The following is a 23,914-nucleotide window of genomic DNA, read 5'->3' on the forward strand; positions in this document are numbered from 1 at the left end:
GTCCCACATAGCTATAAATCTTTATAAAATACATTTGTAGCCTGCTTAGCCTTCTGTGACTGTTCCCTTTTTAGGGAGATGGAAATATTTTACCCTCATATTTGAGACTCAAGTTTGTAAGGTTTAGGTGATTTAACAAAAATGCACATAAAGTACTCATGTCCTTTTTTTTTTTTTTTTTTTTTGTAACTCCATTTTGTTTTATCTGAAATGTTGATATACAGCTATTTTATTTTCATTCAGTTATTTTTGCTATGCAAAGTATAGAGAATAATGTCACAGACACCTGTGTACTCACCACCCATATTAACAGATGTAATTTTGCTGTATTTGTTTGGTGTTTTTTTTTAAACAAAAATTGCTGAGAAGTTGAAGCCATCTTTAATACCTTTTCAGCCTTATTCCCTTTGCCCCCAAGTGTTAGGAATAGGAAGTTAGTATATATTTATACTTTTACTACATACAACATGAATTATTGTGTGTGTTTTTTTTTAAACCTAAATGGCATAAAGTTATGTTTGGAAACTATAAAAATGTGCCTGTGTAGAGAAAGGCTATTTGGTATGTACCTTGAAGTAGCATGTGTTTTAAAATATTAATATATAACCTGGAGAGAGACTGTCTGCCTTTTGTATAAAGTGAAAGTTTGTGTGTGTTTTTCTGAAGGATCAGGACTATTTTAGGATTGTGTCACTGATCATAAATTCATTGGTGAGACTAACAGTATATCATAAATGTAAAGGATATTACCATAATTATTTTAAAGAGTAAAATCATATTCTCCGACATACACAGTTGGCCTAAATGTGTTATATTAGTGGTCATTGAAGAGAATTCTTGAGTATGCCCTAACTGGTTTGGATAGAGTGTTGGCCTGTGGACTGAAGGGTCTGGTTGATTCCGGTCAAGGGCAAATATCTTGGTTGTGGGCTCGATCCCCATTAGGGGGTGTGCATAAGCAATTGATTGATGTTTCTAATTTTCTACCCTGCCCCTGTTCCTTCCTCTTTGTAAAATAATAATAATGATATATAACATAAAAAATCTAGAAACCAAAAAGCTTACATATATGTAGCAGAAATTTTTTAAGCATTTTATTTTCTCATAATTCAGAAGAGCTTTGCAGTAGGGTGGTGATATATACATTAGATGGCTGACAGAGCTATTAAGAAGTGTCTGAAATAACAGTTGATGCTGATAAGCCCTTGGTAAGCTGGCCAGGGTACAATAATGCCTTCTGTGAGAATTGTATCAGTTTATGCTCCAGTATTTTGGAGCTATGTATCAAAGGCCTTAAAAGTAGTTACCCTTTTAATCCAGTAGTTGAAGCAATCCCTGGGTGAGAGAAATTAAGAGAATTATTTGTATTGTTCAGCATTATTTGAATAGCAAACAAAATAGGGAAGGACAAACTAAATATTCAAGAAGGACACACCATATGTTATGCTACAGATGATAAGGGTTTTATAAGGGTCTATAATACATGGAATTGTTTTTTATATTAAAAGAATGCCTAACAGTAAATTTAAATACCAAACATATCAAAATGTCATCGACTGCATATCATTATGGTAATGGCAAAGGAACATTTTATACTAAAAATATAACTTTATGGATAAGATAGAGGAGAGAATAAAATGAAGAAAGATCGTTTGGGGAGTATCCTAATCATTTCTAGCTGTAGACAGTTCATGATTCCGTCATTTTGCACCTACATATTGAAATATAATGCCAAAGGCATCAATGTTAGGTGTTTTGGAGGAACGAAATTATTATTAGATACTAAGGGTCCAGTGAATGAATTTGTGCACAGGTGGGATCTGCCTGGCCCGCCCCATCAGGGCCTGGCAGGGAGGGGAGGGGCCACAGGAGGTTGGCTGGCCAGCCCCACCCCTGATCTGGCTGGTTGGCCGGCCGCAGTGCGTGTCATGTGTTAGTGACAGGTATGTGTGTGTGTGTGTGTGTGTGTGTGTGTGTGTGTGTGTATAATATATGTATGTATTTTTTTATTGGTCAGTCTAGGAAGACTCCTCAACACATGCAGAGCCGAGGAGGAAAGTAAAGGCAGAAAGTAAACTAGAGTGAGTTATGACTTAAAAATTAAGAACTTTATTTAATCCATAATAAATCCCAAAAATTTATTATGCTCCTGAACTAGAGTTGCATATTCTTACTTTAAAGCAGAATAAACACTTGGCTTTGGGTCTTCAGTGCAGATTATTGGAAAAGTGAATTTTTGGCAAGAACTGCCCGTAATAACTGGAGTTTTTATACAGCAAAGTTATTCCCAGCGAGTAATGCTTGAACTTTTTTAAATCTTAGGTAAATCAGGTCATTTTGTCTTGATGGGAACTGGAGAAGTAACTTTAGTTTGAGATCTATCTTTAAAGTCATTCTGTAGGAAGGCACAAATATGGCATGATATTAATAGTTAAGTATAGGTGATGTGGGTGTTCATTGTACAGTTGTAGCTACTCTTCTGCATATTTGAAAATTTCCATAATAACAGAAAAGAAAAACCTCGCTTGCTTAAGTGTTCTATTAGAAAGCTGAAGGAAAAATCACTCATAGTAATACTTGAGTAAGGTATGGTTCAGGATGAACTTACCATGTAGATAGAAATTATTACATATAAATGATATATATATATTTTTAAAACCTTTGTAGAGTTTAAATCAAATAGAAAGCTGAGGTTTGAGGTTTTCTTTACAAAAAATATATAATTGAAAGTGTATGTTTAAATAGCAAGTATTAAAAATAAAAGGAAGAAAGCCTGTGTCCACTACCTCCTTAGACTGGATAAGTTAGTCATCCCGGCTCCTCCTTCCTGTTTCTTCGCACCACTTGGTGATGACAAAGCTGGCAGAACACAAAGATTCGCATTTTCCCACTTTATCACTATTGGTACTTTTCAGCTTTAGTTATCTATTTAAGTTTTTGAATTTTTAATTTATTCTCTCCAAACTTCATGGAAGTAATAAATTGAAACATTCTGTTTCTTTCTCTACCCTACCTCTATTTTTCAGTTGTCTTAAGAAAAAAAAAAAAAAGTCACTTTTTCTGTTGGTTTTTCTTGAACTCTTTCTTTGTTGAAGGTTTTCCTAAGTGTTTGGCAAGCCTTGGTTAGATGGGAGCTTGTTAGGCCCTTAATGATTGGCAGGGTGTAGTGGAGGGTAGCTTGGCTGAAAGCTCAGGAGGGGGAACCATGAGGAAGGCTTTCTATTGGGGCATGATTCTGCCTTGGTTCTCTCTGGGCAGTATATTTAATTTCTTCAGTGGGTAATTCTCAGTTTTTTTGTAAGTTTGAGTTTATCTGTAGAGCAGTTAGGGAATGATTGATACCTTCCTCACTTCCTAAAGTTGCAGTGAAGAGCAATTTTCATGTAATTTTCATGTATTTTGCATAACTTTTAAAATGCTATAAAAATAAGAGTATTGAGAAGACCCTAACATACAAATGGATATTGTAAGTTTTGAACAAGAACTTTTTTCCATAAAAGCATTATAAATCATGGTCAAGTTACTAGGTCAGCCCACATAAATATGGCTAAAATATGCTGCTTTTGCAACACTATCAAGGAAACAATACTATCAGTATTTTTATTTTTTGAAACCAGATATACCAAAGGCTGTGCATCCCATTCATGTGACTAGTTGGTTTCTGAGCCCTGTGGCATTGGCTGAAGGTGGAGCTCAGTATAGACATGTTTTAAATGCCCTTTCCCAGAAATACACTGGGACTGCAGTAGGGACCCATTTTCCAGAGAGTTGGAAAAATGATTAAATAGCCAGTCACAAAGATACGAGGGAATACAGCATCAGTGGATAGAGAACCTGGGTTCTTTCCAGCAGAGTATATCTCAAGAGTGTAGTCCAAGGGTCATTTGCTGTATCCTAGAGTGTTAATTTCAAATGCCGTTCCTGTGTCCCTCTACAGCTCTAATGACCTAAAACATTAAACACATAATCCTGCTGCGTAAGTTACAGTTGACCTGAGGACAACATGATCTTGAACCACTTACACTGACTTTTCAGTTGACCTGCAGAGTACAAACCTGCATTGCCCAAGGTCAGATGGCAAATGGGAATCTACCTATAGATTGCAGACTTCAGTCATATTCAGATTTTCACCTGTGCCGGGGGGCAGTGCTTCAACCGTCACGTTGTTCAGGGTCAACTGTATTTTAAAATTCAAGATTCTTATTGACTGGAATCACCGATCTTTACTATTTTCTGTCCTTCACTTTGCCTTGTGTATAAATTGTCAATTGTTTCTACGAACATTGAAGCAATTGTGTCCACAATTCTTGCCAGCTTTAAGTGTTAAGCGATCTATGTGGTTGTAAAAATCTAGTTCTGGAAGAGCAAATTTAAAGATTATCAATACATGCTCCTTTGCCTAAGAAAATAGGACTTTAGAGAGGACAGTTTCAAATTTCCTTAAGCATATGTAAACTCCTTTATTCATTGATACAAAACAGTTCACACTTACATATTTTAGTCCATATCTACCTAATATATTAATTTATAGTGAAGATGAACTTGTTTAGAGACAGACTTTGTAATAAAGGAAGTTTGTTGTTTTCTGCAAATAGTTCCCTGTGTGATTCTGTTTTCCTAAATAATTATGCAATAAAGCTAAAATTCAGACATAAATCAAACGCTAAGACTGTTATACATATATATGAATGATTTTTAAGTTTTTATATTGATCAAATAGCATTACAGTCAGTAGTACTTGTTTTTATAATAAATCATTGCTTCAGATTTAAACTTAGAAAAACTTAACTAAAAGTCATGCTTTTGAGTTGCAAACCCTTCATTTGAAAAATAATTTTACTTCTTAGTAAAAAATCCATTGCTCTCTGATCCAGTCACCAAAATTAACTTTCTTGAAGGTATTTTAGATGGCATCGTATTATAACAAAAAACGATCCTTCAAGTGAAAATTTGATGTTTTTTAAGAATCCCATTGGACTTCTGTCCAAAGGGGATATATGAACTTTTCAGGGAGAGAAGCTAAAATGTGAGAGGCCTTTTGGAACTCGAGTTGATTTTGAATAGTCCTCTCCTCGCCTTGGCTTTCATTATTAGCGCGTTTATGCCTTCTTTGTCATCTTCAGTAATGATACTTGCTGACATCCCGAATATCTGTAGTTTGTATTTCTGTAAAAGGAAGTGCTTGTTAAAGGGGAGTGTTTGCTGATAGGCTCAGCAGGGATGGAGCTGTGGTTGAGGTGTCCGAGGAGACCATAGGTCTGTGTTTCACTGTGTCACCGGGTAAAAGATGATTTGGGGCTTTTTGTGGCTATAGTCCATGATGTTTAACAAACCATCCTAATTGAGAGGGCAGGGCGGGGTTGAGGGGGCGGGGCAGGGCGGGGCAAGAGGGCAGGGCGGGGTGAGAGGGCAGGGTGGGGCGGGTCCAGCTCCCGGTAACTGGACCCTAGGCCTAACCCAACCAATCAGGTCAGCCAAGGTGGCACCACCCTCCCTGTAAAACCCATTGATATGTTAAGTTCTTTCTCTTTCTCACCATGCCCTCACTGGTGTAAGTGGGACTGAGCTCAGACTAGTCCGAAATAAATACAGGCTTTCTGCAATTGCATCGGATTCAGCTCCCTGGTAGTCTTCGGGGTTTATGACACTTGGGCATTACACTAATGACTTATGATTATTAAAATCGAATTAATTTTAAATCCTAATGACTTCCGTTTAACTCTTTTAGGGTATCTGAAGTACACCATACAACGTTCTTGAAAATTGTGCGTGGACAATGGCTACCCAAGGTTTGTATCATGAGCCCTTAGTTAGTGAACTGGGGCTCTACTTCTTTGCCATTAACCCAGTCTGGCTCAGATCCCCCTTGCTTTCCTCTCTCCCTGCTTACTCATCAGGCTACCTTTTGCTTCATTTTCTGCTCACTCCTCCTAATGGCTTGGTGAACTAGCAAACAAGCCACCAGCAGGAATCTAGTCTGGATGACTGCTCTGGAGACTGGATGCAGTACCATTCTTCCACTGATTCAGTGAGTAACTGTTAGGTGGTCCCCTCAGAGTGTAGATATTTCGTCACCAAGCGAATCTTGGCTATCATTCTTTTATTCTTAGGCTGTCTTTCAAATTTAACTTTATTTCTAAAATATTTCAATGGGTCATATCACAGATTTTTTTTTTTAAACTAAAATTACATTACAGTGGTAGTAATACTGATACTGTTTGGTTTTTACAGCTGATTTGATGGAGTTGGACATGGCCATGGAGCCAGACAGAAAAGCGGCTGTTAGTCACTGGCAGCAACAGTCTTACCTGGACTCTGGAATCCATTCTGGTGCCACTACCACAGCCCCTTCTCTGAGTGGTAAAGGCAATCCTGAGGAAGATGATGTGGATACCACCCAACAAGTCCTGTACGAGTGGGAACAGGGATTTTCCCAGTCCTTCACTCAAGAACAAGTAGCAGGTAAGAGTATGATTGCCTTACTGGAAGTCACCATGCAGCTTTGAGAATTAGTTATTCTACAAGCTAATGTGTAATAAAAAGGTGTGGTAAAGAAAGGGGAGTGATTACAATGTCACCTTCACTGTTTAGAATAGCACATATTCAGGGGATGCTGAACTGTGGATAGTGAGTATTGAATTTACCCTTTCCAGATATTGATGGACAGTATGCGATGACTCGAGCTCAGAGGGTCCGAGCTGCTATGTTCCCTGAGACATTAGATGAGGGCATGCAGATCCCATCTACCCAGTTTGATGCCGCTCATCCCACCAACGTCCAGCGTTTGGCTGAACCATCACAGATGCTGAAACATGCTGTTGTAAATTTGATTAACTACCAAGATGACGCAGAACTTGCCACACGTGCAATCCCAGAACTGACAAAACTGCTGAACGATGAGGACCAGGTTAGCAATGACATGGCTAGCTTTTTAACCTGCTTTGAAGGAAGGAGTCGCAGAATGTCTACCTAATGTTAGTGTTTGAAGACTAATGCTCTCTTAATTCCTGTACATTATAGGTGGTGGTTAATAAGGCAGCAGTTATGGTTCATCAGCTTTCTAAAAAGGAAGCTTCCAGACACGCCATCATGCGTTCTCCTCAGATGGTGTCTGCTATTGTACGTACCATGCAGAATACAAATGATGTGGAAACAGCTCGTTGTACTGCTGGGACCTTGCACAATCTTTCCCATCATCGGGAGGGCTTGCTGGCCATCTTTAAGTCTGGGGGCATTCCTGCCCTGGTGAAGATGCTTGGGTAAGAAAACGTGGTCAGAATGTTCAAAGCTTCAAGGAGAAGAGTGCAATCACACCATTTCTGATGAGGCTTTTTCCCCCCCCCAGCTCACCAGTGGATTCTGTATTGTTTTATGCCATTACAACTCTCCACAACCTTTTATTGCATCAAGAAGGAGCTAAAATGGCAGTGCGTTTAGCTGGTGGGCTGCAGAAAATGGTTGCTTTGCTCAACAAAACAAATGTTAAATTCTTGGCTATTACAACAGACTGCCTTCAGATTTTAGCTTACGGCAATCAAGAAAGCAAGGTGAGTGAATTGTTCCAAATGTGGTTGCCATGGAGCATTGGAGACCCCCCCAATGTCATACCCTCTGTGGACTCTTGGGAATTCATTGTATGCCTCACCCTTAGTATATATCCTAGAAAAATTAAACATCTGTTTCTTTAAATATTTGAGTGTGTGTAAAGGACTAAGGCAATAGGGGTATAGCAGGTAGGCTTCCCTTAGACAGAGCTTTCCTTCTTGGGTGGGAGATAGCATGAAATAATAGCCAAGTTACTATTTAATTCACATGTTAGGAGAAAGTAGGGGCCATGGAAAACATAAGTGAACCATACCCTGTTTTGAAGGTTCAGGGAGACCTCTTGGAGGAATAATAGTTCAGCTCTCAAGGATGAGAGAGATTGACTAGGTGAAGGTCATAGACAGGAAATGGCATCTTTGAAAGTCCTACGGAAGGAGGAACATGGCTAATTTTGGAAATTTAAGAAAAGCAAAAAGTGACTAAAAGCCAAAGATCTGTGGTGGGACTACTGAGATAGAGTAAGTCCCACAGAGCCTTGTAGACCATGCTAAAAGAGCAGTGTGAGGCAGTCAAGTCAGTTTCAGCAGAGACATGAAGTGATAAGATTTGTTTTTAGAAAATTGGGGTAGAGTTGGGAGGTGGGAATATGTAGGGAAGTAAAGGGCAATAATGGATGCTTATGGTATATCATCTCTTTGTAAGGTCGATATGATTAGGAAAAGCAATGAACATTAGGAGTTAAAGTGCCTATTCTGGTGTAAATTTTCAACCAATGAGATTTTCATATCTGGGCATTACTGTTGTATACCAACAGGGTTGTTTTTTGTTTTTTGTTTTTTTTCCTTTTGCTATGATTTGTGGGAAGAAGAAAATTGAGCCAGAGTTGCTATGTTCTTGGGAGGACTAGGATACCTGAATTTGAGTGGAATGCTATAGAAGGAGGGGTAAATAGGGCCCCAATATGAGAGTATGGGCTACGTGGTCCAGGAATACATATAAGTCAATGGCAAGCTGGCTGAAATTTTTGTATAGTAAAATATGTTGGTAATATAACATGGCAGATTCCACAACTAACAGTATATACATGTCCTTCCAGCTGATCATCCTGGCTAGTGGTGGACCTCAAGCTTTAGTAAATATAATGAGGACCTACACTTACGAGAAACTACTGTGGACCACAAGCAGAGTACTGAAGGTGCTGTCTGTCTGCTCTAGTAATAAACCAGCTATTGTAGAAGCAGGTAAGTATGCATGTCTGTTCTAAGTTCTCATGTGCACAGCATCTGCAGTTCTAATTAGATTACCTTTCTTAGGAAAAGGTATTAGGACTTGACCTTAATGGGCTGCAAGTAGATGGTCCTATTCAGTTTGCAGCCAAGATCACATTCAGACAAAATGTGTTCCGCTGCACACTTGCATTGGTGCTCTTGAAGCCTAGGTTAGACAGAGTTCTTATTAATCATAGAAAATGACAGCGAATACTTGGCTTGATAAAGTTTGTTTTTAATTTTGGTTTTGGGCAAACCTGATTTGCTTTGCTAGTAGACATGTGAATATATAGGAGAAATTATGTTATAGCATGTTCCATTGTATGCAGCAAAGTGGTTTTCTTGATTTGTTAGTGGATACTCATGAGCAGTGTTTTGCACTGGTATTTTGTAGACAGTGAGCAAATGATCTCACATGAAAAACACTTTTTCTTTTCCCTTTAAGTAATTTTAATGGAGCAGCTTGTATTGTGGGCACGTTGGTGGTAGAGGCAAGGAGTAGGTGGTCTACACTAGGGCCTCTTGCTTTTCTTTATAAAGATAGTTACTCTTCAACTATGTAGCATCCTTTTTCCTTCCCATAACCCAGCTAATTACATGTATCTGGACTCAAACCAAGTTTCAAAGTAAAACTGGAAGAGGAGAGATGTAAAGCCACTTAATAGAAAAAAATTAGAAGTGAAGTATGGGATTGGAAACACCCATTTTCTCACTTAAGATTTTACTTGAGAATCTATGGGAGAGAGGTTTTATGATTGTTCAGGATAGCTGCTAGCATTGCAACAATTGGCCTGGGGATGAACAAGTGTAGCTGGGTTCATAGAACAAGGATGTAAATTTTGCCGGCTATTCCAGAAATACTTGGAGTGCTTGGGAAAAATTCAGACTTTTAGACTTAATTTAACCACAGTCCCTGGGGTATTGAATCTGGAAGTGTATGTGACTGGAGGCCTAGGAATATTCATTTTAAGAAGTTCCCCCAGTTAGTCTGATATTCTAGTTTATTCTGAAAATATTCAGTAGTGCATGTTTCAAGCACTGTAATAAACACATGGTTTCCAATGGTTAACAAAAAATGTCTCAGTATTTATTCGTACTGTCAAGTGAGGTTGATAGAAATATGCAGTGATTACAAATTGGAATGTGTGTCATGAGAAACAAAGAGCAAATAGGAACACAGGATTAATTAAATGGGTGGGGATTAAGAGAAAAGATTGCTAAAGAGGCCGTATAATGAAAACTTAGTAACTGGGATGAATTGCTAGGTTACTGAGGTTGATGAGTGAAGCCGGTCATGCTGGGAAGAACTTTCTTAGCCCCTATAAGATGTTTATTCATACTTTATTTCAGCTTTGAAACTATAGGTGTAAAATGTTGAGTCCAGTTTGGAATGCAGATGGGATTCAGATTCCAAAGGGTTCCTTAACATTATGCTAAAGAATTTGGCTGTTGTCTTACAGATAAGCTATTGATGGTTGTTGAGCAGTGGCATAGCATCACAATAGGGTGTTTGGAATGTTAATACTACATTGTATGACAGTTTAAATGATCATAGGCAAGCAGACCAGGCCTCTGAGATGTATTATATGCTTCTTACAGGCTTCTAGGAATGTAGTAATTTGGTATAAAAATAGACAACGAAGGATGAATGTTTGAAACTTATGAAAGAATACATGGAATTGTCAATGTAGGGGCTAAAAGTGCAACCAGAAGATCATGAGTATCGTGACAATAAATGGAACTATCAGAATGGGTTCTTTAATTTGAGGAACAAAACCATTAAAGGCGGTGACATATTCAGTGACTCAGATGTCAGTAGAGAGCTGGGAATGTGTGGTACTAGGACATGGGGTATTGGGCTACAGATTGGGGAGTTGCCTTCTTAGTCATGGTGAGGGGGAAAAGGCCTCGGTGAGGTGGGAGCTACCTCAGTCTTCTGCATGGGAGGGACTTCACCCTGAGACCTGCTGACAGAATGTATGTGCAAAGTCTGGTGGGCATCTGGAGTTCAGATCCACTTTCAGAGTTTAATAGGAGGGAATGAAATCTTAGAGGGAGAGAAGATAGAAGGGAATCTAGTCATTTAACAAATACTGAGTATCAGCCTTGCTAAGGTCACCAATTAGTAGCTGGAGCTACGAGGAAGGAACCAGATAGGGATGACCTTTGTCTTGTAGGGGAGGTAAACTTAGAGTTGGGATAAATACTATGAAGGAAAAATAGAGTGCCATGAGATATGGCAAGTAGATCTAACCTACTTTGAGGAAATAAAACATACCTGAAAAGTTAAATAAGGAAACAAGAGGAAGTATTTCACCACATTTCAGAAGTGATTTTAGTAGGAGGGAGATGGTGAAGTTATTAAGCCAGCACATGGGGAATTGAGCTTCCACTTAGACACCTGCCAGTGTAAATGTCCTTCATTAGGGTCCTAGATGATGGAAGGCTGTGACCCTTGGGAGTCAGTGCCTTTATGCAGCTCTGGTGAAAGTATTTCAGTGCGTTCTTTTGATTATTCTTACCTAGGCATTTACATGGTTCCTTCAGATCTTTGCTCAGATGTCACCTTCATATTGAGGTGACCTGATCACCCTACATAAAATTGTAATCCCTTCCCTCATATTGTTTTTCCCTATAGCACTTAATATCAACACACACACACACACACACACACTTTTAGTTTATTAATTGTATATTTGTTTATTGTTCGCCTCCAACTAGACCACAAGCTCTATGAGAGTAGGGATTTTATAACATTTTGGTCACTGGTAGTTCCAACTAATAGTATTGAACATATATATTGAAATGATTGAAAAGCTGAAATGAAATAAATAATAGGAATATTATCTACATGGGAATAATGGAAATAATGAAAACTTTTTCCACATAGGGAAGGAACATAGATATTTGACAGAAATTGAAATGAACTGGCAACTGGACAGTATCCTAGAAAATAAAAGGAAATAAAGCATTTACATGGGAGGGGGAACACCCTCCAAGAGAAGACACATAGTGCTGATAGAATTGTTAGCTAATGGGCATTGTCTTAGACCTTTTTTCATCTTCTAGGTGGAATGCAAGCTTTAGGACTTCATCTGACAGATCCAAGTCAGCGTCTTGTTCAGAACTGTCTTTGGACTCTTAGGAACCTTTCAGATGCTGCAACTAAACAGGTAAATTCTGAGTAAGCCGGTGCCTTAGTGACAGAGTCCAGATGAGTGTGTACTGAGCATCTGTTTCTGTTTCCATAGGAAGGGATGGAAGGTCTTCTTGGGACTCTTGTTCAGCTGCTGGGTTCAGACGATATAAATGTGGTCACCTGTGCCGCGGGAATCCTTTCTAATCTCACTTGCAATAATTATAAGAACAAGATGATGGTGTGCCAAGTGGGTGGTATTGAGGCTCTTGTGCGTACCGTCCTTCGTGCTGGTGACAGGGAGGACATCACTGAGCCTGCCATCTGTGCTCTTCGTCATCTGACCAGCCGGCACCAGGAAGCAGAGATGGCCCAGAATGCTGTTCGCCTTCACTATGGACTACCAGTTGTGGTGAAACTCCTACACCCACCATCCCATTGGCCTCTGATAAAGGTAAATTGCCAAAGTAGTCACAGAATTAAAAATGAGCCGCCTCTAGCTGTTGGATGGCTGCTCAGCATGAGGGATCGATGCTCAGGAAGTGTGGCTGGGATGGGGTTCTGAAGGTCTGTGTAATCAGTGAGACCAGTAATTTTAGTGTGGTGGGAACTTTAGGCTATAAATGGTTTTGTTGACTTGTATGCCAGTTCTTTGTTCTTTCTTATCTACAGGCGACTGTTGGATTGATTCGAAATCTTGCTCTTTGTCCAGCAAATCATGCACCTTTGCGTGAGCAGGGCGCCATTCCACGACTAGTCCAGCTGTTGGTGCGTGCACATCAGGATACCCAGCGTCGTACGTCTATGGGTGGAACACAGCAACAGTTTGTGGTGGGTAAATCTTACTAGTGACAGATAACATAAACCCATCATTTGCTCCCTCCTCCTTTTCTGCCTGAAGAGCTGATTGCTAATGGCTAAAAAACTGACATGCTTTGTGGCTGCTGAGAAGATAAAGTGGCCTCTAGTGATGTTTCCTATGACATCTCCTTTGCATCTTTTCATTGTCAGGCTTACAAAGGGAGAGTGAGGTTATGTACTTCCTACAGAGTTTTCTCATTTTATCCATACAAAGGCTTACTTCTTAGGAAGCAACAGAGCCACAATTTGAATTTAACTCTGATTTCAGAGCCTCTTCTCCATTACAACATGAGTGTTACCTTACAAATATTTAACACACCATTTACTGTCTCTTCCAAGAGTGGTTTAAACTATTTCCACAGATACAAGATTGCCAACAAATTTTAATAATAGCATTTCTGGAATCTTCACCCAGAAAGCTTTTGATACCAAGTTTGCAGTCTTAATACTAACTTCATTACAAGTAAAGACATTCTGGATCCTCTGAATTTAAGACTCAGACCTTCAGAGAGTTCTCTTCTTTAATTTAATTACTTTAAGAAATAAGGATGGAACTTCCCAGAACAGATTCTGGGAACACCTTCTTGCTAGTTGCTTTGTGTATTCACTCATTAGGGGGCTTTCTCGGTTCTTTACTTTTGGTACTGGGCCGTGTCTATGAGGTGGCTTATTAAAGTGCAAAGGCACCTTTTATTTTCGATCTCGAATTTAGGAAAAGGATTTGTTCTAAAAATTTGTGCCCAGCTAGTGTGGCTCAGTGGTTGAGACTGGATCCATGAACCAGGAGGTCATGGTAAAAATATATTCTTTTAACCCTTTGCACTGCGCTGTTCCCTCTCAGGGGACATCGGAATTCTAGCATATCACTCGGATGTCCCCTCTCAGGGGACATTGCAGTTTATTAGTGATTACGGGGAATTGAGTTATTTCAACGCACATTTCCGCCGCAAAGTAGCGTCGAGTAGCTGGTACCCAATGTCCAGAATGGTTCGGAGCGCAAAGGGTTAAAATACAGTTTCTAAGAGCAGAATTATAACCCTTTTTTAAAATTTTTAAATATATATTTTTATTGATTTCAGAGGGGAAGGGAGAGAGAAACATCGATGAGAATCATTGATAAGCTGCACGCCCCCTATTGGGGATTGAGCCCACAATCTGGATATGTGCCCTTGACCCAAATTGAACCAGGGACCCTTCAGTCTGCAGGCCAATGCTCTATCCACTGATCCAAACCAGCTAGGGCATTATAACTTTTAAAATTCAGAAACAAGGAAAGCACATAGTACTTATATTTTGCAAAAGCTAACTTTCTTCTCTCATACAGGCCTTCAGTTGAATAGTCCGGAGGAGGTGAGGAGTGGATTTTCTGCTGGCAGCTCAGTAGAATTTTAGTAGTTGGTGATAAAACCTAGCTAAGTTTTCACCGAATATACATAGGTGTACAAAAATGGAGCATATGAAAGAAAAACATTGACATAGTATTCTGAGCATTGCTTTCTCATCTTTCAATTTCCCTTTTCCCTGGAGTGGTGGGCGCCCGCACTGTAAGAAAGTTCCCTTTGGGATTCAGAGGCATAAGGAAGCACTGTGGAAAGGGCTGCTCCATGAGGCCCCTTTCAGTGACACCCAACTTAATGGAATCCTCCTTTATTCCTTGAAAACTTTGGGTGTGTGGTGTGACTAGTAATTGCTACTCAGAACGGAAAATCTTAGTTTAAAACTTTGGGAAGGAGAATGCCCTATTTATTAACCATGTTTCTTTTGTTAGGAGGGCGTACGCATGGAAGAAATAGTTGAAGGTTGCACTGGAGCCCTTCACATCCTAGCTCGGGATGTTCACAACCGAATCGTAATCAGAGGACTGAATACCATTCCACTGTTTGTGCAGGTATGTTGGTTTGAATTGAGGTGTTCTAGATTTTATGTGTCATAATATTTCAGGATTCTAGCAATAAGCAAACTTTCAGGAAATTAGATGAAAATGAAATGTCTGTACCCTTATTTTTGTATCTATCACCATTTATAAAATGATAGTACTCTGCCCATGTCCCCCTACCAAAGCATGAAAAATAAAATCTCATCGTGTGAGGTCCTTTAGGCTGAATACATTTAATTTTATAAAAATTCCCTTCATTTTGGGGGCAGTAGGAGAAATGTTGGATTTGAAGGCAAGAAGAGGGAGCTGGTTTGCTCCACTGTTAGGTACTCAGTCGCAGAGGCACGAGAGCTGGTCTTGCTGCCAAAGCTACCTCTGGGTTCCCAAGTTTTAGGTCAATGGAAACTATCTCTGGAGAAAGGGATTGTAGCCAAAAAATATTCTAGGAAACCAGTGCCCTAGAGCATTACCCACTTTGGAAAATAATTTAGAGAATACGGTCAAGTGCTACATAATGATATTTCTGTCATCAGTTGGTGGTACCCTAAGATTATAATGGACTGAAAAATTCCTGTCACCCCATGATGATGTACTGTTATAGCATATGTTACGTGTTTGTGGTGATGCTGGTGTAAGCAAATCTACATTCACCATGCTGTTACAGTTCCCCACGGCAGGAACGTGCTGTATGGGCGTGTGGCCTAGGGGTGCAGTGGGCTGACCATCCAGGTTAGGTGTGCTCTGATGCTCACATGCACTGCTCAGACTTACTCCTTCGCTAAGCAGGGCACAGCTATGCTTTAATACAAGTAGTGCAAACGCCATTCATACTCAGTTGGGAATGTTTGCACTACAATGGGGTGCTTGCTATGCTTTAATTTAATTAGGCTTTTGTGTGTGTTTTCTCCCTAGCTGCTTTATTCTCCCATTGAAAATATCCAAAGAGTCGCTGCAGGGGTCCTCTGTGAACTTGCTCAGGACAAGGAGGCTGCAGAAGCTATTGAAGCCGAGGGAGCCACGGCTCCCCTGACGGAATTGCTGCACTCGAGGAATGAAGGTGTGGGTAAGTAGAAGAGGAACCAGGACCTCCAGCCGGTTCATACAGTGATGCCTCCATTTTCCTAAGAGTCTTTGTTTCTGTCATCCCAGCAACGTATGCAGCTGCTGTGTTGTTCCGAATGTCTGAGGACAAGCCACAGGACTATAAGAAGCGGCTTTCCGTGGAGCTGACCAGTTCTCTTTTCAGAACAGAGCCAATGGCTTGGAATGAGGTAGGCGGTGCGAGTGTGTGTATGGGTAGTTGGCCGGAGCAGGCAGGGCAGTTCGTGTTTCCCTCAGAACACCAGGTCTGCGTGCATTGCTGCCGACTGTCCTTCGCTTCAATAGTCGTTTATCATGCTGTGTGGGCAACGACTGAAGGAGAACTACAGCTTTCAAAAGTTTGCTCAGAATGAACTAACTGCTTATTGAACCTTAGGATTCACAGGGAGGGAGATTAAAATTAAAGAGGCAATAAAACAGTGAGTTAGGGGTCATTTTATCACTACTTTTCTAGTAGAATCACTATGAATTTTAGTGTATTCCTCAGCACAGTTATTCATTGAAGTTAAAACTGTAATTTTCATAGTAATGTACATAGTAATATACAGTTGAATGGAAAGAGATCCTACATATTATTTGTTTAAAAAAAAAAAAAAGGGAAAAAAGCCAAACGGTGAGTAATGTGTTATTGGGCTTTTAACAGGCAATCTTGACATGTTCCATCTTGAGCTCTGAACTTCCCCACCCATCTCCTTCCTTCACAAACCTGTTCTGTCATAATTTTCTCCATCTCGGTTACTGGCAGGCTACAAGTCGGCCTCCATAGAACATGTCCTGTTGGGGGGGGGGGGGGGGGTCACTTGGCCTGTTTGCTGTTGTATCTCTAGCACCTAGAACAGGGCCTGCACATAGTAAGCACTGACATATATTTACTAAAAGGATAAATTTGTGAGTTTTTAAAAAACTGTGTGCAATGGGAAAACATGTTTCTAGTATTGTGGTTAATCTTTGAGGAGTGGACTCTGATGTATCTATTGTATACTTCGACATTTTGAAGTATTTTTATAATGTGTAAGAGTGTACTTTGAGACTCTTCATTTTGTTTCCCTGTTTTGTGCCTGTTTATCTAGACTGCTGACCTTGGACTTGATATTGGTGCCCAGGGAGAGCCCCTTGGATATCGCCAGGATGGTATGTGTCTCATATTTCTCGATTAACTCTAGATCAAGCTTTATCAAAAGAGCTAGTTTGCTTACCTGGGAAGCCAGTGTTTGCAGGAAAGCAAGCAGTGGCAGCAATTAAAGTCAGTTCTTCAACAGTATCACACCACAAACACTCGTCACTCCTGCCAGACTCCTGGCTATTCTTTTTTTCCTGTGTGTGTGTGTGTGTGTGTGTGTGTCATCAGAGAAGCTAAAATAACTGGGTTTACAATCCACCCAGGAAATGAGAGTATGGGAAACTTGTGTTCCCAAGCTCAGGTCTGGGCTGGGTATGTTGTATTGTCGGGTTTTTCTGAAAAGCTAATTCCACTGTTGGGAATGGAGATGGAACATGGGGTAGACCACCAATCACTGTAATTATTCATCTTAAATTTGTAATCTTAAAACTTGTTTTTCCTAATTCTTAAACCACTAAAGCCCATAGCTTCTTTCCTTGACAGACATACAAATGTCAACCTTTAAGATGAAATATATAGAAGTTCAATTGGGAATGATGTCTTGCATTTTCTCAGTACCTTTGTGGGCATCACCTGGACTTCTCATCAGCTAGATTACATCTGCCAGACTTCCTTGTTGTTGCCTCACCTCCTGCCCATGGCTTCCTGATGCCTGGGTGGTCGTGTACTGTGGAAGCTGCTCTTCCTCCTGAGGAATTTGTCTCTGGCTAGGGAAATACAAAACATTCAGGGTGAACTGAAGGCGTGACTAGAACTGAGTGGGTGGCCTGGCCTTGGGTAATTACGGGGCTGAAGAAAGCTAGAAGATGAAAAGGCTAGAGAGCAGTGCTTTCTGACAAAGTACGTAGTCCTTCCACATCCCTAACCCTAACCTCAGTGGTAACTTTTGTCTTTCTCCTCTCGCTCCCTTGCCCATTTTGTTGCTACCCTGACTCTCCTAGACCCCAGCTATCGTTCTTTTCACTCTGGTGGATATGGCCAGGATGCCTTGGGAATGGACCCCATGATGGAGCATGAGATGGGTGGCCACCACCCTGGTGCTGACTATCCAGTTGATGGGCTGCCAGATCTGGGGCACGCCCAGGACCTCATGGATGGGCTGCCTCCAGGTGACAGCAATCAGCTGGCCTGGTTTGATACTGACCTGTAAATCATCCTTTAGGTAAGAAGTTAAAAAGCCAGTTTGGGTGAAAAACTTTTACTCTGCCTACAGAACTTCAGAAAGACTTGGTTGGTAGGGTGGGAGTGGTTTAGACCTATTTGTAAATCTGCCACAAAAAACAAACAAAACAGATACATACATACATACTTTGAAAGGAGATGTCTTAGAACATTTGAATGTTCTCAGATTTCTGGTTGTTACGTGGTCATGTGTGGAAGTCATTAACTTTAATGTTTTTTGCCACAGCTTTTGCAACTTAATGCTCAAATGAGTAACATTTGCTGTTTTAAACATTAATAGCAGCCTTTCTCTCTATACAGCGGTATTGTCTGAACTTGCATTGTGATTGGCCTGTAGAGTTGCTGAGAGGGCTCGAGGGGTGGGCTGGTATCTCAGAAAGTGCCTGACACACTAACCAAGCTGAGTTTCCTATGGGAACACGTGAAGTAAACTTTTTGTTCTGGTCCTTTTTGGTCGAGGAGTAACAATACAAATGGCTTTTGGGAGTGACTCAAGAAGTGAAGAATGCACAAGAATGGATCACAGGATGGAATTTATCAAACTCTAGCCTTGCTTGTTAAAATTTTTTTTTAATTATCTTGTAATGGTACTGATTTGCTTGCTTTGAAGTAGCTCTTTAATTTTTTTTTGCAGTAACTGTTAGTTTTTTAAGTCTTGTAGTCTTAAGTTATAGTGAATACTGCTACAGCAATTTCTAATTTTTAAGAATTGAGTAATGGTGTAGAACACTAATTCATAATCACTCTAATTGTAATCTGAATAAAGTGTAACATTGTGTAGCCTTTTTGTATAAAATAGACAAATAGAAATGGTCCAATTAGTTTCCTTTTTAATATGCTTAAAATAAGCAGGTGGATCTATTTCATGTTTTTGATCGAAAACTTTATTTGGGATATGTATGGGTAGGTAAATCAGTAAGGTGTTATTTGGAACCTTGTTTTGGACAGTTTACCAGTTGCCTTTTATCCCAAAGTTGTAACCTGCTGTGATTCAATGCTTCAAGAGAAAATGCAGTTATAAAAATTGTTCAGAATTAAACTTTTAATTCATTCGATTGTGTCACCTTTTTCCTTGTTAGCAAACGATGTTATGAGGGTAACAGTATATTCCCGTACATAGTGAACTAAGTGGTCAAAGGCAGAACCTTCTTTACCTTAGATAGGAATGCCGGCCCAGTTTCTCCAGCAGTGGCACCACCAGGGCTTCAGCCGTGAACACGATGCCACCTTCTCCAACTGAAGGACTGGGCTTAGACCCTGCGGCCAAGATTTCAGCTGGCCTCTGCTGGGCCATGTGTGTAATCTTGCCCAAGTGACCAGAAGGCATCTAGCTCGTCTTTGGGCTGCATAGAGCAAAACTGAAAGCCAATAGGCATTCCCCACCCCACACTTGCTATCTTAAGGTAAGAATGAAAAATTAGCTACCTGGGTTTTAGATCCCAAGCACCTTCACCTAAGTGTGACTCATTTGGAGAGGGGAATTCCTTCTACTCCGCTTTGAACTGATAATTAAGTTGGTTTAAGTGTAGATGTTTATCTGAACATAAACCCAGAATGGGCCTTTCCAGCTACCTGCCAGGTGAGCCTGTCATCCTGGCGGTAGGTCTCACAGCTTTCCTCCCTGAGGGCAGAGTCAGAAGACCTGTTAAGACTTGTGATTTGGTCTTTTAAAAAGAGTGGTATGTGCTTAGGAGGGTTGTTTCTGACTTTCTGTGGGTGGCCGTTTGGATAAAATTGAAGTTAACGCAGAAAAAAATCCATGACAGTCAACAAACTATTAATTTTAAATAAAACTCGCAGTATTTTTCTTTTGCCTCAAGGTTGAGAGTGGCCATCCTGCAGTTAAAAACGACAGCTTTACACAATAGTTTGACTATATCTCATGACATTAAACAAAAGGAAGTCATACATGCATACTGAAGGGGGCTACACTGATCCAAAAAAGGGCAGTCTATTAGGGACTCATCCATGGATGGGCAACTGAAAAGCAAGGAGTTCTTAGATCACTACACAGCCAGGAGAGCCATTACCTGGGGATGGGGCTCACAGAACACTTGGTCCCACTGCATTGAGGGAAGAGGGCGCTTCCTGTTGGAGTAGAGGCTTTAGACGTGAGACTTTGATCTGGTTATTTGAGTCCTTGACAGTGAAAGATCTTAAGGTAAACAAGCTTCTTAATTGTTTTGATTACTGTAATAAAAACAAGTCTGAATCGTGTTGTTTGGTTTAATTAGTAAAGAGCTGAGTGGATGGGCTATGGTGGTTTTGTTCTAGCAGGCGAGAATCTCGCTGCTTTTCCTTCCTTGAGAGGATCAGGCTCCCCCCCCCCCCCCCCCCCCCGGCAGTTACAAAATGGAGGGGTGAGGTGAGGCAGAAAAGGTGGAGTCTCCTTTTCTCCTCACTCCTGTGTGGTGCCCACTCAGCAGGCGAGGGGTGATGGGCCTCCTTGACCACCTCCAGCAAGAGGCCAGAGGTGGGCTGTCAGCCAGCCTCCCCTCAGCACTCCGCTCCCTTGTTCTTGTTCCCACACTTCCCTCCGCAGCCCCACCGAGCCGGAGCCTCCAAACCTTTGTCCAGTCTGGTTCCCATCCCACTCCAGACAACCCCCATGGCCAAGCCCCTTTCTTCAGGATTTTGTAGCTTCCTCCCCCTTCCCAAGGCCCCTACCTCAGTCACTGCCTAGATCCGTATGCAGAGATCTATTAATATTTCTGCTCCTGTTTCTGTTGCTGGGGGAGGGAGGAACACTGGCATCTTGCCTCAAGTGGAGGCAGGGGAGACCACCTCCCCTTGGACAAGAGCCTGAGCCACTAGCGCCCCCACTTTCTGAGCTTCCCTACATTCACAGAGCTGACCTGGAACCCCATCAGGTAACAGAAAACCGCATGGTAATAAGGAATGCGAACCACCATGCAGTCAATTCTGTGGCTGCACCCAGCAGACCTACCTCCTCGGCTGCCCATGTGACTCTCACTTCTCTGACCACCTGGAGCCAGTCACCCGACGGTCCTCACAGGCAGGCAGTCCTCCATCTACTCCCAGCGAGGTCTCAGGCACGGTCTCGCTGCCTGGGGTGTAGTCGAGGGGAAGGCGGAGGGAGGTCCTGCGCAGCCGCTCCCCCGCCGCTGTGCTCTGGCTGCCGACCTCAGGGACACCGTTTGTCCCCGTGGTGTGTCCGTTGGTGAAGCTTGGAGGTGGTGGGAAGGGGGGGCCAGCAGGTACCTGGGTCTGGACCCCTTACACTCAGAATCCTGGGAGCTCCCATGGGGCTAGGGGACAGCTCCTTCCTCAGCACTGGAGCAGCCTAGGAAGCCCCCCCCCCCCCCCCCCCGAGAAGCAGGGAAGGGTCTCTGCGGCCGCCAGCCTGCTCACGCCCTACCTCGATTTCATTAAACTAAGGCTGCTGCTTCTGTTTGACACAGAATAACAAAAAGGATCCCCTAGGTCCAGAAGGACACAGCCTCACACAGGGTACAGGCTTAGCACGGGCTGGCTTTAGTGCCGGCACCCTGGGCTGAGCACCGTGGGCAGGGCAGTAGCCCTGCTGGGACCTCCATCCTGCCTCCTGCAGATACGCCTTTTCTCAACATGCAGTGCTGTGGGCTCAGGGCCAGCAGTGGTCAGCTCAGCAAGGTGTGTGAATGGTTAAGTCCTCCCTGTTTTACTTTGAACAGCACAGACGCCTCCCTGCTTGATGGAGAGGGGGAAGTAGCTTTTCCAGTCTTTGAAATACCTTCTCTGAGCTCTCGAGACCCAGAACTCCAGTGGTCCCCCGGGAACTGAATCACGGGAGAGAACAGGTGGTCTGTGCCCCAGAGGCAAAGCAGCTGGAGCCCAAAGCCAGGACTCTGGCTGCTCCGGGAGCCAACTCCTACCCCACAGCCAGGCCAGGCCACTGGGGTGCCGCCGCCTCACCATGGGCAGTAAGTAGGTATGAGCGATCAAATGAAACTGCCTGCTGCTCGGCGGACAGCCTCTTACACCCCAGCTGTTTACAGCTCAAGCTCTGCACACCCACAGGAGACACAGGGCTAGGGAGTCAGAGTCCTGAGGTCAGTGTCGAGCAAGTAGACGGCCTGAAAAGAAGTGGAGAAGCTGCTTCGCAGGTTGTGGGGACTGACTGACTGACATGCCTTGGAGAGTTGGCACAAAGCTGCTGCTTGCCTTATAGCCCAGTGAACTTGGCAAACTACCCTGGTCACTGTGGCAAAGGGACTACGCTCTGCAGGGGACAGCCCACCCAGGCGGGGCGCGTCCTCTCTCAGAAGCGCAGCCCACAGCTGGAGGGGCAGCAGCTGTTGGCCTGGTCTAGCCTTTCCTTGTGCAGATCGGACACCGAGGCCCCAGAGACCTGGGGCTGCATCAACTTGCTCCCCTGGTCTGACCTGTCCGGGACCCATCCCACCTTCCAGGCCAGATTCCTCGGTCCAACAGCCCAGCACCTGCAGTGTCCACCAGGTGTGCACGGGCCCGGCCCCCAGGGGGTTCTGGCGTGTGTGAGGGAACATAGGAAGAAGCTGAAGAGGTTCAAGGGTTTGGGAGTGGCCGGTAGAAGTTGGGGGGACAATTCTACTTCGATGCCATCAACCCACCGAGACGGGCAGACCTCACAGGAAGCCAGTGTTCCTGGAGCACTGGCATTTCTGCAGGGTGTGCCCCCAGGACAAGGGCTGTACTCGGAGGCGGTTTCCAGGGCCCAGAGTGAGGGAGAGCACCTCAGCCGCAGGCTCTGGGTCAGCTGGCTTTATTGGGAGTGGGGATGGCTGGGGTGTGCCGGATCTGGTCTTGCCAGTGCAGCTGAGGTTGGTGCCCTCTCGCCTAGCGTCCAATAGTTTGAAGGATTTCCAGGGCCAAGGAGGCCACCGCGCTGTCGGCAGACGAACTGTGAGGGAAACAAAGTCAGGCTGCAGTGTCTGACGGACCAGCTGCTTCCTAGGGCGCGCCCCCCTCTTCCCCCGCAGTCTCTTGGAGACACAGAGACCGAGTTCCCAGGCTGAGGTGCGAACCCGTCAGCCCACAACCCCAGTGGGGCTCAGAACGGGCCCCACCAGCACCCCTAATCGAGGCCTGAGCTGGCCCACCAGCTCTCGGCATCTGAACCCCCTGGGCCAGGTGCAGATGCTGAGCTGTAAGACAAGTATGACGGCAGCCGGACCCTGCTCAGCCGGCCCACAGCTGACTTGTACCCAACACCAAGGAGCCCGCCCAGCCCAGCCCGCACACTGCCTCTCCGTGTGGCCGCAATCCTGGGTTTCTTATTCTCACAGGTGTGGGTGTGCTATTCAGAGCTTGAAATGGAGACTGTCACCAGAGCAAACACACACATTTAAGCCTGTGCCCTAACAACTATTAGCAAAGAAAAGGATGACACACAGCAGTGTTCACCTTGAACATGAAATTAGCTCATGGCACCTTCCTCCTACACAGAAAGAGCCGATGTCAAACAATCGGGAGGGGGCTGCATAAGGGGGGCGGGGGGCCTCCGTGGGACAGGGCAGGAGGCTGGCTGTGCAGCCAAGGTCCCGAGGGACTGCCCTGCCCACGGGAGCCGCCCGGGAAGGCCAGTGACTGGCAAAGGGCACGTCCACCTGTGGCAGAGCCAACAGAGCTGAGAACACCGCCATTCACTCACTCGGTCAACTTTAGAAACCCCTTTCTTCCGCCATCTGAGCAGCTTCACAGCCGCAACCACCCACCTGCCTGGAGTGCTGGGTGCGGGTGGGGGTGCGGGAGAAGCCACTGGCTCCAGGGAGCCCTGTCCTCATTTTGGGATTTGGTCCAGATTGAGGTGCATCCTGAGGCCGCACTGGCCTGCACCTGAAGGC

General features: G+C 43.2%; 2 protein-coding genes and 1 long non-coding RNA gene across 6 annotated transcripts in view; 1 reads left to right on the plus strand and 2 right to left on the minus strand.

Moving 5' to 3' along the window:
• CTNNB1 (catenin beta 1) overlaps window positions 1-19,142 on the plus strand; it is a 37,541-nt gene extending 18,399 nt beyond the window's left edge. For 2 of the 4 annotated variants that reach the window (XM_084902546.1, XM_084902548.1), the window contains exons 2-16: window positions 5,729-5,789; window positions 6,232-6,462; window positions 6,654-6,907; window positions 7,021-7,259; window positions 7,346-7,547; window positions 8,642-8,786; window positions 11,883-11,986; window positions 12,065-12,403; window positions 12,622-12,780; window positions 14,579-14,698; window positions 15,599-15,749; window positions 15,836-15,957; window positions 16,858-16,918; window positions 17,849-18,069; window positions 18,549-19,142. In XM_084902546.1, the coding sequence (XP_084758672.1) occupies window positions 5,777-5,789; window positions 6,232-6,462; window positions 6,654-6,907; window positions 7,021-7,259; window positions 7,346-7,547; window positions 8,642-8,786; window positions 11,883-11,986; window positions 12,065-12,403; window positions 12,622-12,780; window positions 14,579-14,698; window positions 15,599-15,749; window positions 15,836-15,957; window positions 16,858-16,918; window positions 17,849-18,057 (2,349 nt within the window). In that variant the 5' untranslated portion in view covers window positions 5,729-5,776 and the 3' untranslated portion in view covers window positions 18,058-18,069; window positions 18,549-19,142. Of the gene's footprint in view, window positions 1-5,728; window positions 5,790-6,231; window positions 6,463-6,653; window positions 6,908-7,020; window positions 7,260-7,345; window positions 7,548-8,641; window positions 8,787-11,882; window positions 11,987-12,064; window positions 12,404-12,621; window positions 12,781-14,578; window positions 14,699-15,598; window positions 15,750-15,835; window positions 15,958-16,857; window positions 16,919-17,848 lie in introns of all 4 variants that reach the window. The other 2 variants (XM_084902545.1, XM_084902547.1) reach the window with 1 other exon arrangement.
• On the minus strand, window positions 17,110-22,694 carry LOC311631883. Its single transcript, XR_014796664.1, has 2 exons — window positions 21,037-22,694; window positions 17,110-17,614 (listed from the first exon to the last, which is right to left on the minus strand). It is a non-coding gene; the product is annotated as an uncharacterized lncRNA (long non-coding RNA).
• A 125-nt stretch (window positions 22,695-22,819) lies between these two features.
• Window positions 22,820-23,914, minus strand: part of ULK4 (unc-51 like kinase 4) — a 198,324-nt gene continuing 197,229 nt past the window's right edge. Inside the window, exon 32 of the mRNA XM_084902535.1 lies at window positions 22,820-22,971. Coding sequence (XP_084758661.1) covers window positions 22,908-22,971 — 64 coding nt within the window. The 3' untranslated portion in view covers window positions 22,820-22,907. The remainder of the gene's footprint in view (window positions 22,972-23,914) is intronic.

Source organism: Pipistrellus hanaki, assembly GCF_964339955.1.
Source record: "Pipistrellus hanaki genome assembly, chromosome: 13".
In the NCBI taxonomy this organism is placed as follows: domain Eukaryota; kingdom Metazoa; phylum Chordata; class Mammalia; order Chiroptera; family Vespertilionidae; genus Pipistrellus; species Pipistrellus hanaki.